At 43.6% G+C, this 15,288-nt stretch overlaps 1 protein-coding gene and 1 long non-coding RNA gene across 14 annotated transcripts in view; both read right to left on the bottom strand.

Annotated features, from left to right (window-relative positions):
• Positions 1-1,676: 1,676 nt before the first annotated feature.
• Positions 1,677-15,288, bottom strand: part of LOC118709893 (ILK associated serine/threonine phosphatase) — a 28,905-nt gene continuing 15,293 nt past the window's right edge. For 12 of the 13 annotated variants that reach the window (XM_036422197.2, XM_036422199.2, XM_036422196.2 and 9 more), the window contains 7 exons: positions 14,287-14,393; positions 13,158-13,251; positions 12,781-12,868; positions 11,300-11,421; positions 4,110-4,229; positions 2,159-2,240; positions 1,677-1,932 (listed from right to left, as the gene is read on the bottom strand). In XM_036422197.2, the coding sequence (XP_036278090.1) occupies positions 1,792-1,932; positions 2,159-2,240; positions 4,110-4,229; positions 11,300-11,421; positions 12,781-12,868; positions 13,158-13,251; positions 14,287-14,393 (754 nt within the window). In that variant the 3' untranslated portion in view covers positions 1,677-1,791. The remainder of the gene's footprint in view (positions 1,933-2,158; positions 2,241-4,109; positions 4,230-11,299; positions 11,422-12,780; positions 12,869-13,157; positions 13,252-14,286; positions 14,394-15,288) is intronic. The other variant, XM_036422202.2, reaches the window with a different exon arrangement.
• On the bottom strand, positions 5,387-8,128 carry LOC123651675. Its single transcript, XR_006740551.1, has 2 exons — positions 7,143-8,128; positions 5,387-6,385 (listed from the first exon to the last, which is right to left on the bottom strand). It is a non-coding gene; the product is annotated as an uncharacterized LOC123651675 (long non-coding RNA).

Below are 15,288 nucleotides of genomic sequence, written 5' to 3' on the forward strand. Positions count from 1 at the left end.
GTGGTCCTTCTGAAGTTACCCCAACACCCCACCCATCCATTCACACAATGGGCTCACATGAAATCTGGTACGAGGATATTGTGGGGACAATGGCTTAATCTCTTAGCTGGCCTGAGGATGACTTCCCCAGGAGCCTACACAGAAGTAAACATCTCACTCCCAGCTGGCTCCCAATATGAAACCCTGTACCCCTTGCCAGGCCTGGCACAGGCACAGTTCTCAGTAGGACCCGCCCTACTAAGAAGTGCCAGCTGGCCTGGTCCTGTGTCCCTCTCTCTCTGATAAGGGTTGGTGTAGCCACAGATATTTTAGGAAAGTTATCTTCTACCCTTGAAAAAGCCACAGATCTCTTTCACTTTCTCCACTTAAGTATTATAGCCATTTATTAGAGTGTTTATTGTTAGTATTGCCAGATTAAATATATTTATATAACTAAATTTATGAATTGATCAAGAATTGTTACGTGATAATACAAAAATAAAGTATAGACCTTAAAATATAGGATCTTAATCATTTTAGGCTAAGGATGGGGAGGAGTGACCTCTTTGAGGTGAGGTGGGGGATGACCCCCAGCTGGGGAGGAGGCTTGAACTTCACGAAGAAGGTGGGGAAAGGGCCTTGCTAGGGAAGCCTCAGTGGCAAGCCTCTTCCAACTCTGAGACGGCTGGGAATTAGGGGCATGTGAGTCACATGCTGATACCTAGTTTGCTATAGGAGGATGTTTATTGAACAAATTATTTATTTCCCAATTTGAGCTTTTGAGGCTCTTTCCTTCAATGATGCCAGTTCCTCAGCAGCAATAGAACCTGGCATGTTACTCTCTGGGGAAGGGTGTGCTCAAAATGTTCCCCTGAGGTACTTGTAAGCAGGGACACCAATCCCACCAACTGAATGGGTGATAAGACCATGTGTGTATGCTGGGCAGAGGCCAGAGAACATTACAAAACAGCTTCCTGAATGGCAAGTTTTTAAAATCTTACATCATCCTGAGGCAAGCATTTGCCCAAAAAGACCTTAGAGCTGCTTTCCTAGAAATTAATTATAGCAATACCGATGATTTGTTTTATATAGAAATAAGAGCTTGAAAAGTATTTTCTAATCTTCCTGGTAGGCTGATCATGAATGCATTTTCCCTTTGAACATCCTTAACAGAAGGGCACCCTGTAAGGTATTACTGGAAGATGGACTCAGCCCAGCAGAGCTCATGGAATGCACCTTCTTACAATGCAGTTGGCTCTCAGAAGCCACACTCCACAGGAGCTTGACCGCTCCATCCGGGAAATACATTTCACACCCAGGGGATCTTGATGGGAGACCTGGTAAAGTCAGTCCTCCAGAGCCCTTCCTCCAGACTATGCTGTTCTCACAGGAGTTAGAAACAAGCTATACCACCATGCTGCTTCGGAGAGCTCACCAGAGGCACACCACTCTAGAATAGATAACTTTGTGTACCAGTCTACTGTCCTGGCTAAGCCTGGGTCGAGTATAAAATGTTCTGTAACCTTATTTTTGTATGGAAATCTGAAAGAAGCTGGAGTGCTCCATTAGCCCTGGGGTTGGGACCCATCTGTCCTAACAAGAAGACCAGAGTATAATATATTCAAAAGCAAACAGAAGGGTCTGTTAGCCTCTGAAGGGTCACAAGTTTCTCAAAATGTAATGAGATAAGATTAGAAAAAAAAGAGAAACTTTTATTTACAACCATGGGAATCCCGCAGGAGTACACAAAACACACATAATGTGTACACACACACGCACATGAACCTTTGAAGCCAGTGGCACGCCGCACCCTCAGTGCCCTATCCGCACCAACATCACCGTGACGTTGTCTGCCGAACCCCGCTGCACTGCCTTGTTGGCCAGCCTATTGCAGGCTGCTTCGTAGCGTGCATCCACAGCGGGCTTCCCTTCCCGGCTCTGGATCTTCTCATCCTACCGGGCAGAAAAGGGGGCTGGTGAATAGGAGAATCCTGCGCCCACCACTCTCCTGAGACAGCATCACCATAAGAAAGAATGGCTCAGTCTCCATCAGGGTAGGCAGGACAAACTAACCAGTCTCCCGGACATTGAAAATGCACACAAAGGATGTAGGAGAGAAATGGGTGTCAGTAAGATACAGCTGGATAACTGGCACTCACTCTCTTGTGCAATTTCTTACCTCGAGGCAGGACAAGATGAAGTTCACAGCTTCTTCTGGGGTAAAGACCTTGAAGAGGCCGTCGCAGGCTAGCAAAATGAACCTACAATACGGAGGAGAAATATCAATGGGTTTTAACAGCAAACTCTATAAAATGGCCAGTAACAGAGGAAAAGGAAACAATTTGTCCAACTACAAAAAAGCTAAGAATTTTTAAAAAGTAATTTGACTTCTATGAGACAAAGATTAAAACTATTTAAAAATAATTGTATATAAGTACAATCAATGGACACAAAACTTTGGGGAGGGCATGAATGGGGGGGGGCAATGGTATATGTACACAGATAATAATTTAATTTAAAAAATAAATTAAAATAATTGTAGATAGGACAAGCCTTCTGTTCATCAATATTGCAAATATGAATTCAAACATTAGGTAGATACTGAACTTTCTTATATAAACGCAAAAGGTGTATCACTGAATAAAAACATCAGCTGTTATGGTAAATAAATACAGAACTTTTATCACCATTTACAGAGCCATTTCCCGAAGATATAAAACTAGTGGTTAGACCTAAATGGAACATCCTGGAAGCCAAGCTGAGTCCAAGGCTCCAGGAGGACAACCACACACTTTCACTGTCTGAGAACAGGATTATTTCCCTATAAAAACCCCCATCCACTGGGTTTCCCTCTGAACAATGGTGGCTCAGATATAAAGATTTTAGTTTTCTAAGCACCAAGAAATGTTCCCCACGGCTCTATCCACCTCTCTTTTCTCACTGTCATACCCAGGTCTTAGTTCTCCCCTTTTGACTGGGCATTCATTCAACAGGTATTTACCAGCACCTAGTCTGTGCCTGGGACAGTGGGGCACAAGCCCCAGAAGGCTCCTGTCCCTTCCAGTGAGCTGACAACCACCCAGAGTGGAGGGGGCTAGCATATCAGACGAGATCGGGCGCGTTCAGGGTGGTATGGCCGTAGACGAGGGGGCTAGCATATCACACACAGGGGCCTGGTCTGGGGACAGGCAGACAAGACTTTCCTGGGGCATCATTCAGAAAAACAGAAGAGGGGCTGGTGGAAACACATCCCAAGATCCTAGGGTCAGCAAGAGCATGGCATGCTGAAGGCAGGCATGGAGACAGGGAGGCTGAGCAGGGAAGATCAGAGTAGGGCTCCTCACCTGCAGCTGAGACCAGGGCTCAGGGCTCTGCTCCAGAAGAGCTCCTACCCCACGGCTGCAGCTTGATCAATGAGCCTCTCTCTCCTCCCTCATCACTCAGTCTGTGAGCCCCTGGTTCTGAGCTCTTCCCTTTCTCTGCTGCACCACTGCCTTAGTTCAGCCAGGGCCACCACCAGATCCTAATGAGCCTCTGAGCTCCATCCTGCTCCAAACCCCAAGAATTAGGGCTTCCTGCCGCCAGGCAGCCAGGCAGTGTGGTGCCTCATCTCCAGGTAGCTGAGAATGGCAATGGACAACTGAACAGACCGTCTTTCTCAACCTAGCTTGGTCTGCCTAAAAATCACCCATGACCCTCCATCATGAGAAGCTAAAATTCACACTCCTCAGCATGAAACTCAGTCAGTCCCCATCATCTCTTTCACCCACATCCCCTGCCACCATTCACCTATCAATCTGTCACTGGCAGCAGCCTGGCGCCCTTTCACGCTTTCCCATTTTAATGCCTTTGTTGTGTGTTTCATCCACTAGAAAACCCTCTTGTTCCTCCAACAGGGACTCTCCCCACTCCCCACTGCCAGGCTCCCAGAGCAGCCCACACTCCTAGGACATGAGTGCCCCCTACCAGACTGTGTGGCCCATTAGAGCAGAAACGTAGAACTGTATTTTCTCTCTCTACACCTCCAGGGCCTAACACAGTACCCAAGATACGGCTCCTTACAAGCCAGAAGAGTTGGGGATAGATAGACCGCATGTGTGCATACCCATGCCTCTAGTGGGCACTTTTACCTGTCATTGGGGGTCAGCTGGCAACGTCTGATGTCTGGCACAGAAGTGACCCCGCAGCGCTTGTACTGCCCATCCCCAATGGATCGGGACACCTCCAGCACACCTAAGACACGCCCATCCCTAAATAAAGGAAAAACAATCAGACTCCATCTGTCAAATCATAAGGCCACAGTACTTACAATCTGATAGTAAACTCAGAAAAAAAGGACAGAGTAAAAGATGTAGCCTGCAAAGGTCACATTAAACAGCATCATGACCTAGCTGGTTTGGCTCAGTGGATAGAGAGTCGGCCTGTGGACTTAAGGCTCCCGGGTTTGATTCCAGTCAAGGGCCCATGCCTGAGTTGTAGGCTCAATCCCCAGTAGGGGAGTATGCAGAAGACAGCGATCAATGATTCTCTCTTATCATTGAAATTCCTCTCTCTTTCTCCCTTCCTCTGAAATCAATAAAAATATGAAACAAACAAAACCCCAGCATCATCTCCTGACCTCAAATAATACACAGGAGATGAGCTGAGTCTCCATTGCTGCAGGTCAAGCACGCCAAATTCTCAGCCCACAACGAATATTTTTGCGGCCCAGCCAATATAATGGTAAGAAACCTTTTAATAAAAATTTTGTAACTTAATTTTTACAATATCCTATTATACATAATTATTAATAATGAACCACAAAGTTCTAATGACCAATTACTATAATAGTGTTGCATTTATTTCCCTTACATGAATATGCAACATTTCTCTCCATTAATATTAGCAGCAAATATTTTAGCAGCCGATGGCCACATCATTAGTTTTGGACTGACTTGTTTGGTGTTGCAAAAGGAAATATTTCACTTTCAGAAAAAAAGAAAAATAGGTTTATTTGCATTACTTATTAATTTGTGCAGTTATTCAGTGTCTGGTAAGTACGTTTAAGGAAAAATATTTTTATTAAAATGTTCCATTATTTTGTTAACGATTACTCATTTATTTTAGTCCTTTGAATTCAGCATGTCTCTATTGAAATAAACCTATGTTTCTATGAAAATTGAAGCTTTTGTTTTTTTTTGCAGCCCATATAAACTTAAACCTATTTGGCCTGTGTTAGCCTTTGAGTTTGACATGTTTACTCTAGGTCATTAATATTTCTGTGGCCCTTGGTGCCTCAGCCAGGCTGCATATTAGAGGGAACAGTGCCCCCTCTGGCTGCACTTATGTGGTCACAATGGTCTATTAATTTGCCCAAAGCTGGGAGTGAACTTAACTGGACTGAGTAGGGACTTGGCTTTGTTTTTCGGTTTATCTTGTAGCTCCTTAGGTGATTTGAGCATGCATGCAGGTTAAGAAAAGGTGGAATAGAGGACTATTTTGCATTTAAATCTAATTAGGTTTGGAAAATACTCAAAGTGACCATTCCCAGACTTCGCAGCACCTTTTTTTTCCATCAGGTATGGGTATGATTAACTTACATCAATCGGTAACATACTGCATAGCATTACACTTTTATCCATTCTATTTTTAGGTAAAGGGTACAAAGATGGTAAGGTGATACATATGTGGGACATGCTATGAAACAGGGAATAACAGTACTTGACTCAAGGCCCCCAAAAACAATTCTGGTGGTGCTACCACACTGTGTGACCTCAGGCAGTTGCTACTGGGGGGCCCTCCGAGGAGAAACTACACTGGAGAAGATGCAGGTAAGCACTTGACAAACACCAAAGCTGGGCCTGGAGATACTGTGTGAATGGAGGCACATGGCAGAACATCCTTGCCTGGGCCGGACCACTGCCTCAAAGTCAGAGTTCAGCCTGGCCCGTCACCCTCCCAGTGGGAACAGCTGAGTGATCAGCAACAGACTAGTCCTGGCATGTGAGAGAAGTCAAGCAGTCTCCCCATACAATTACTAGAGTGAACAGCAGGGGGCGAGATACACAGGAGCAGAAGTGAAGATGAACAGAGGAGGGTTAGGAGAGTCCCTCAGCCCTGAGAGTCCCATTAAGGAAGCAGCTCAAAGCATAAGAATCCAACCAAGTGCTTCTTCAGAAACCAAGTGGCCAGGTTCCTGGTGTGGACACCCCTCCGCCACATCATGAATACAGCTCGTTTGAAGACCGAGTGTCATGATCTGGGCACTGGGCTGGACCATGCTCAGACAAGTTCATCAGAACTACATGCTTTTTCACTACCCTCAGAGTTCCCCAGACCACCGTGCTGAGGAGTGAGGGGCTCTTACGTCTCACCCCATGAATCCTGGGTCCACCTTCCCTGGCGCATTCCCCACTTTTGCTCAGAACTGTGTTAGTTCCTGCCTTCAAAGAGGCAGCCTGCTCGCCTTGTCTCCTCTTTCCCGGAAATGTTGATGGAAGGCTGGAGCTCAAGCAGTCAGCTGGGACCTTGAAGCAAAAGCCATGTGCCAAGGAATACAGAACAATAAGACACAGGCAAACCGGGCCCTGATGATACTACAAATCTTCCCTAACAGCCTGCACTGCTTTTCTCTAGATGTATCTTACGTAAGAAGTAAACTTCCATCCAGTTTTATTTGGGGGTTTTTGTCACTCACTGATGAACCTAATCCTAACCGGCAAAAACAGTGACCAGCCCTGACCTGTTTGGCTCAGTGGATAGAGAGTTGACCTGGGGACTGAAGAGTCCCGGGTTGGATTCGGGTCAGGGGCATGTACCTTGATTGCGGGCACATCCCCGGTGGGGGGTGTGCAGGAGGAAGCTGATTGATGTTTCTCTCCAATTGATTTTTTTTTCCATATATTTTATTGATTTTTCACAGAGAAGAAGGGAGAGAGATAGAGTTAGAGACATCGATAAGCTGCCTCTTGCACAACCCCCACTAGGGATGTGCCCGCAACCAGGGTACATGCCCTTGACCAGAATCGAACCCGGGACCCCCTCAGTCCGCAGGCTGACGCTCTATCCACTGAGGCAAACCGGTTTCGGCTCTCCCATTGATGTTTCTAACTCTCTATCCTTCTCCCTTCCTCTCTGTAATAAATCAATAAAATATATATTAAAAAACAAAAAACAAAAAAAACTGTGTTAGTTCCCATCTCTTTCCCACCTGCCCATGAATCATAGCTTCATGCTTCCTCAGCCAAACAACTATTTTCCTGCTAGTTACACAGACAGAAGCCCTGATCTCTGTGATCTTTGCTGGTCCTTTCTCTTCTGGTTTCCCTTTCATAATGAGAGGCAGTGAGATGGTTGCCCTGGTGGCCAGGATAAGCGGACACTGCTCTAACGTCAGCTCCTCTTGCATATCAGCAAAAGCAGGCCACAGTCGGTAGTGATGCTTTTGCATCCTCTTCTGACCCAGGTGCCCAAGTCCTGCGTCTTACTATGATGGATGCTAACGAGATAACTGAAAGTGGATTCCAGAATATCTCCTTTTTGACAACAGAGACCTACATGTGACTTGGTTCCAGACACATGCAATGCATATTTGTTTATTTAATATATTTTTATTGTTTGTTTGTTTTTTTTTTAGAGGGATAGAGCTAGAGACATTGATGAGAGAAACACATATCAGCTGCCTCCTGCACGCCCCCTACAGGGAATAGAGCTCACAACCAAGAAACATGCCCAGTACAGGACTCAAACCCCTGGGACCATTCAGTCGGAGGGGTAATGCTCTCCATTGAGCCAAAACCGTTAGGGCTGTACTGCATATTTACATCCAAATGCTATACATGCAAGCCTGCCTTGTCTGTCCTGTCCAGTTGCCTTCCTCATAAAATAAAAATAAAACTGCACCTTCTCAGAGAAGTCCACCATGATAGTGTGACACATTGTTGCACACATTATGCTACCTTTGGTAGTAGAAAGTAGAAAAAATAAAGAGTATGTATACAGATTTGCTTCTTTCTTTCTATAAGAAACATTGGAGAGAATCCAAAACTGTGAGTGAAGGGAACAGGCACAGAATCTATTATATAATAAGCCTTTTTATTTAACCATGTAAATGTGGGTTTTTTAAAAATTAGAATAAAAATATACAAAAAAATAAGATTTACCTTTAACTATTTTTTTTAATATATTTTATTGATTTTTGTACAGAGAGGAAGGGAGAGAGATAGAGAGTTAGAAACATCGATGAGAGAGAGTCATCAATCAGCTGCCTCTTGCACACCCCCTACTAGGGATATGCCCGCAACCAAGGTACATGCCCTTGACCGGAATCGAACCTGGGACCCTTCAGTCCCCAAGCCGACACTCTATCCACTGAGCCAAACCGGTCTTGGCTTTAACTATTTTTAATGTACAGTTGAGTGACATTACCTGAGTACACACTATTGTGCAGCCATCATCACCATCATCTCCAGAATTCTCTTCATCTTCTCAAATTGAACCTCTGTTGAATACTCACTCTTCCTCTAGTGACCCCCATTTCACTTCCTGGCTCTATGAATGGCTCATTTCACTCAGCAGCATGTCCTCAAGGTACACTGAATGCTGTAGCCAGTGAGAGGATCTCCTTTTTTTATAAGGCTGAATAGTATCCACTACATGGATGGACCACATTTGTTTATTGCTTCATCTACTGATGGACACTAAGATTGCTTCCACTGTCTGGCTGTTGTCAATAATATTACTATTGTGAAAGAAAAGAGCCACATGCTAACCTGACAAGCTCAGGGAAGGCCTGCGTGGCAATCTTGTAAACCCAGAGACCAAAAATAACCACAAAAGATGGTTTGAAAAATTAAATATTTTAAGTACAAACAGGTTATAGTGAGTAGTCATTTCCTAAGCCAATATTTTCCCAAAGATCAACTTTGATCTTTACTGAGCCCATTTGCCTTTTTACCTCTAAGATAACATATCTATGAGATGTCTGGGTAACTTGTAACTTCCCTTTTTCTGAAGCCCCTGGGGCACAACCAAATGTGGTGGGCGCCATGACAGATGCCTCAAATTTCTTCCTTATCATGTTAATTGTTCCTGCACTCACCTAAGTACTCATCCTTCATTTTATCCAATCCCAGGGGTTTCCCACCATCATGCTTTCTCCCGCCTCCTTACTCCATCACCAATGAATTTCATGTAACCCACCTATGTCCCTCCTTTGATTGCAATGTATAAATAGAGAAATGTAACCCGTCTTTCTTCAGAGCCTTTCTTCGGAGCATTATCTCAATCCTTTACGGTTCTGCTTCCCGGCATATGTGACAGTTTGGCTCAAATAAACTCACAAAAATTCTTTACAGGTTTCAATGGTTTTTTCGTTAACATTATAAACATGGATGTTCACACACCCATCCAAATCCTTGTTTGCAATTATTTTGTGGAATTGCTAGATCACATGGTAATTCTATTTTTAATATTAGAGGAACCTCCATACTGTTTTCCACCACAGCTGCACCATTTTACATCCCCAACAACAGTGCACAAGGTTTCAATTTCACCACGTAAATGACTTACAATATAGGGTGAAAAGCCCTAAAATCTAAGACAAATTGAAACTAGTGATCATAATGACCAAGTGGTAATACAAGCAATTATTCTAGCTTTACAAATATGTCCTTCATGAGAAATAGTTCAAGGACAAGAGAACTAACTACACTATAAGGAACTCAAACTTTGTAATAGTGATAATACAAATAAATGTAATGTTATTAGGAACCAAGATTTTCAGCAAAAAGGACAGATTTATGACTACTGAGTCACAGAGATTAAGAGAAAGCCCTGTACTGTTAAATTTGAATAACAAATAGCAGCCTTCACTCACCATCCAAAGAGTGCTGAACAGACTTAGAATTAGCGACATTCCAGGTGAAACAAGTCCCCAGCACAGGGAGCTAGGTTTTAAAGATGAATGGAAGAGTCAGCTCAAAAGCACTCCCTTTCACTGGCCACATAGGGGGTAATGTGGGCAGGAAACTAACTCCTCAAGACCCTATGACTAGCATCAGCACTGAAAGCACACCCCTGATAAATGGTGGTTCAGAACAAGGAGAAAAGAGAAAGGGAGAGAAGCAGAGTGAAAAGAAAAACCACTAGGCCTTGGCTGGGTTGCTCAGTTGGTTACAGCATTATTCTGTTAGGCCAAGGTTGCAGTGTCAATCTCATCAGGTCACATATAAGAATCAACCAATGAATTCATAAATAAGTTAAATCACTTTCTCTTCTCCACCCTCTCCCCCCTGTCTCTAAACATCAATTTTAAAAAAATAAATAAATAAGGGGAAAACTCCACTAATTTCCATAAGTGCAGGTGGCCATCTACTTTGCAAATTGATAATGAAAGAATTGAACACTGATTCTGCTTTCTGGGAAGCAAGTATGGTTCATTCATACCCTACTGATGAAGGAAAGCCTCTCCTTGTAGGATGCCTGTTAATTCTAGGAATTCCAGGAGCAGGAAATCATCTTTGTTATTCCTATGAAATACTGATTCAGACAAGAATCACTAAGGGATCTACACCATGAGATGAAAGACTGATGAAAACAGAATGTTCCCAAGGTGCTAAAGCCCATCTCCCCAGATCACCTGCTGATCACACAGAGAGACCTGCCCCTTTCCCTGTGGGGACTTGTTACCGCCAAAGTCCAGCGCTGGGAACTCCGCAACAATGACCTTATGTGGCCACTAAAGTGAGAGATTATCAAATATAGGCCACCCCCCAACAAATATTTTTCTAAAAATGTTTAATCTGAATCTAAAGAGAACTTTAGACCTAATTTCTAGTTTCTAGGAAAACCATGCAAACAACTGAAATGATACCATGAAAACACAGGCAAACTCAGAACATGCCCCTATATAACCACTGGCTGAGGAAGAGTAGAGACCATGCTACACTGAACAATGTGAATCCAAGGTGAGCATGACCAAGACACTTTGGGGATAACTTGGAGAAATATGAATACAGAACTACAGGTAACCTAAACTAACTTATTCAGTTGTGACAAATGGTAGTATTTATTAAAGTTCTAGGACCAGAGAACTGTTACAAGTGGTGACCCTGAATTTGAGGCAGGTTTCCTCTCTTTGCAAATATAGAAAGGCATGTTTCTCGTACACATTTTGCTCCCACTTGGACATAGTGAAATCCTACAACATTCACTCACCTACCTCACAGGTCAGACCTCAGTATCATCACACTAAAGACTGCACAACAAAGAAAGTTCTCCCCTGGGAGGACTCATGGCCATTCCTCCCTCTCTCCCTAGAGTTCCCTCAGTCCCTGGTTACCTGACGTTTCCTCCAGCCTTCTGTATTCTCATTCGTTCTTCATACTGGGTTGGGTTATGCTCCTTGCTGAGGCTTAAGGCTGCATGTTTTTGACTCTCCTCATTATAACGACACAGGATTGCCTGGAAAGATGGAGATTACAACAGTGGTAAATTCAGGAGCCCAGCGCCCAGAGTTACCAGTTGAAGATAAAGGTCAACCATGGAGTTTCAGTCAGCCTCCTGCCGACGAACACAAGTTCAAAGCAGAGCCGGCAAAGCAGTGTCACAGTAACACTAGCCAGGGAGAGAGGCCCCGTTGTGGGCCTCTGTTGGTGACTAGAGCGGGCACTCATCCTAAGATGTTGTCCTCTCGGGGGTGACTTGGAAAGGAGGCAATTAATAAGCACCTAAGCCCTCTTTGGGCCCAGTTACTGGTTCCCAAGTCTACACGAGGCAAAGATGAGGGCAGAGTTGGGCATGCTGACCAAGTGCTTCTCCATGTACACCTGACACCACATTTACCAAGTAATAACTTCCAGATAAACCTGGATTTTACAGAGGAGGGAGCGAGGCCTGGAGGATAGGTATCATGACTTTAGACAGGATTCAAATTTGACTCCAAATCCGGCCCCCTTTTTTTTTGTCTTGGTCCAATTTTATCATGCTATTATAAGTCACTTGGTCAAAACACTTATGTACTGGAGATAGCCTACTAAGAGACTTCCAGGATATAAACTCTCTAGGCAGAGACTGTCATGTGTAATGTTCACTGTAGCATCCCTACTGTTTATTTCTTCAGAAAATAAATTACCCCAAAAGCTACAGGGGCTGGGGGCAGCTGTCTTCAGGTCTGCAGATGGTGCTTATAGAAGGGAAGAGTCACTCTGTCACTGTGACTCCAAAGAAACACGGACACGGAGGCTGGCTGAAAAAGCTACTGATGGAAGGCGGGGGCGCTGAACCCACCTTGCAGAAGGCCAGCCTCTAGCTTTAAGTTGTTTCCCATCACAGGCTGTCAGCAGTGGAAATGCCTGGCTTTTCTCCCTTAGCCTTGTGAACTGGGCTCCTTGCATGAATGGCACATCACCTAGCACTTTCCTAGCTGCAGCTTTTGAGTTATTCTAACGTCACAATGATTTTGAGAGGCAAGGGCCTGTGGTCAGAGATAGGAAGTTAAATAATATTTGTAACTGCACACCAATTAAATTCCAACTTATAGCACTACCTGACAGAGTACACACACAAAAGGAAACATAGAAAACAAAAAGAATGTATTTGGGTTTTAAAGCAGAAGAGGTCTACTGCAAGATGTCAAAGTGACGCAAGCTCAGCTGTTGCTCCCCACCCAGAATCTACACTCTGCACTGGAGCCCCTGCAGCAATCACGCAGGACATTCCAACCCAGCCTTGGTCTTTTTAATCTTAGCCAATAAGCGCCTGCTGCCACTCTTCCCCACAGAAGATGGTGTGAGCTAAGTGGGTGGCTCCAGAGCCACATACCCGACTATCTCCGAGGTTGGCAATATAAAGAGTGTTGTCTACAGCCAGAACACACGTGGCAGTGGACCCATCTTTCCAAGCAGGTTTCCTGGGGGGAAAGACAGCAGAAATACAGTCACCACCAACATGCTAGCACTTCAAAACTTTTCCAGACTTGAATGGGAAGTGGTGTAAACTTTAAAATGAAGAGTTTCCTTAATACTTGCTTTTTTATCTGTTTCAGATTTAGTTAACAATTACAAGAACTTACTTGGTGCCAGATACTTGTCAGACAGTGAGTGTTAGTATGAAACAGAATCAGAAGACCTGAAATGCATTCAGAAAAAGAACACATACACACACACTCCATTCATTCATTTTCATGTTGTTTCACTTACTGGCTGGAAGCTTGTTTAAGAAACTCTTCATCAGTATGCTTAAAAGTGTCCAAAAGGCATCTCTTCACAGTTTTCTCCACACTGATTACATCTCCTATTACAGAAAAAAACAAAAGATAAACTCTTAAGGAGGAAAGGTTACCCTCCTTCCACTGTAATTGTTTCTGAACTATAAACAAGAACAATCTGCACAGCTGGTTGAGCATTGAACTATGAACTAGGAGGTCATGCTTCAATTCCTGGTCAAGGCACAGGCCTGGGTTGCATGTGCCTTTACCAGGAATTGGTCCCCAGCAGGGGGAGTACAGGAAGCAACCAATCAATGATTCTCATCAATTATGTTTCTCTCTCTCCCATATCCTTCCTCTCGCTGAAATCAACAAAAACTTTTTTTAAAAATATATTTTATTGATTTCTTACAGAGAGGAAGGGAGAGGGATAGAGAGTCAGAAACATCGATGAGAGAGAATCATCGACCAGCTGCCTCTTGCACACCCCCTACTCGAGATGTGCCCGCAACCAAGGTACATGCCCTCGACTGGAATCGAACCCGGGCCAACGCTCTATCCACTGAGCCAAACCGGTTTCGGCAACAAAAACTTTTTTAAAAAAATAAAAATTATTTCCTCACCTACAGGACAGTGCCACTTGCACTGGTGGTAGTAGACTGCCAAGTATAAAGGCAAGACACACACTTGTACCATAGACATTCCAGGAGAGGTGCCCATCACTCATAGACATGAGGGGCTCTACGAGGTACACCTGCTCACCTCAGAGCCCACTCCTCTCAGGTTGCTCTTTTACTTTTTATTTATTGTTTTGAAATATATTATTACTGATTTCAGAGAGGAAGGGGAGAAAGAGAGGTAGAACATCAATGATGAAAGAGAATCGTTGCCTCCTGCACACCCGCTACTGGGGCTTGAGCCACAACCTGGGCATGTGCCTGACCAGGAATCAAACTGTGACCTCCTGGTTCATGGGTTGATATGCAATCACTGAGACACTCGGCTGGGTTCAGCTCCACTTTTAATTGTCATGTCTTTTGCAAAAGCTAAAACAATATCTCAGTGAGTCACACAAACAGCCAACACCAAGATGAACATGAACTGATTTATTTCTATCTCACCTTTAGGAAATTTCCTGATTAAGTTCTGATGTAAATTCTGTGCAGCAAATTTTGAAGCTCGAATTCCTCCATGTCCATCAAAAACGGCAAAATATGAAACCCGGGTACTAGGAGAATGATTGAGAGTCAATGGGATTCCCACAGCAAATATTACTCCTCTTCATTCATGCTTTCCCACCTTATTTCAAACAGTGAACTTTGACACAACAGAGGAAGTCCCACCGTCATGAATGGAAAACAGGTGGACACTGAGATAAATGTATAAGTAAATTTCACAGTATTTCAAAATTAAACAAACATGCTTTAAAAATCATGATTTTTCACTGAAGGTGAAACTAAAATTCAGGATTTTTTCCTATTTAAACTAGATTTGGTTTTAAACACCAAGACACAGATAAACAGTTACTGACCAAGAATCAAAAATATCTGTAAGGGCAGGGGGTAGTTTCAGGGTTGTTACTCAAACTTTGACAGATATCTAAATCTTAAAGCTTACCTTACCAGACTTATTCCCATCCCCCTCTCAAGTTTTGCCAGAAAACTCACATATATATGGAGTAAATGGCATTTATAAAGGGTTTCAAGAAAAAAAAGATCCTTATGAGAAAGAACATTTTTACTGAGGAGCTGCTTTTACCAAACATTTTTGCAACATCTTTTCACTTGGGACATCATGAGCCACAGGAAAAATAAACTTTATCAGATACAGAACTCAAAATTCTTGCAGCATGTTATCTACCAGGTAGGGGTTAGTGTTTCCCACCAAGGGCTTTGCTCCCTGAGGGCTCTCTACAAGTATGTATCCTGGCTTTAAAAGCAGCTCAGTATGTCAGTAGCATAAGCTTCCACAGTGATAACAAAAAATGTCAAAGGGAGGGGGGCTAAAATCAACCGAGGTGAGAATTCCTACTGTTCAAGCAGCTCAAGTGTTATGTCTCAATCTTTCTAATAAATACAAAGTGGACAAAGTCCAAAACTGAAATCAGAGCTTGGTCCAGAGAC

The sequence above is a fragment of the Pipistrellus kuhlii genome, unplaced genomic scaffold, assembly GCF_014108245.1.
Source record: "Pipistrellus kuhlii isolate mPipKuh1 unplaced genomic scaffold, mPipKuh1.p scaffold_m20_p_7, whole genome shotgun sequence".
Classification (NCBI taxonomy): Eukaryota; Metazoa; Chordata; class Mammalia; order Chiroptera; family Vespertilionidae; genus Pipistrellus; species Pipistrellus kuhlii.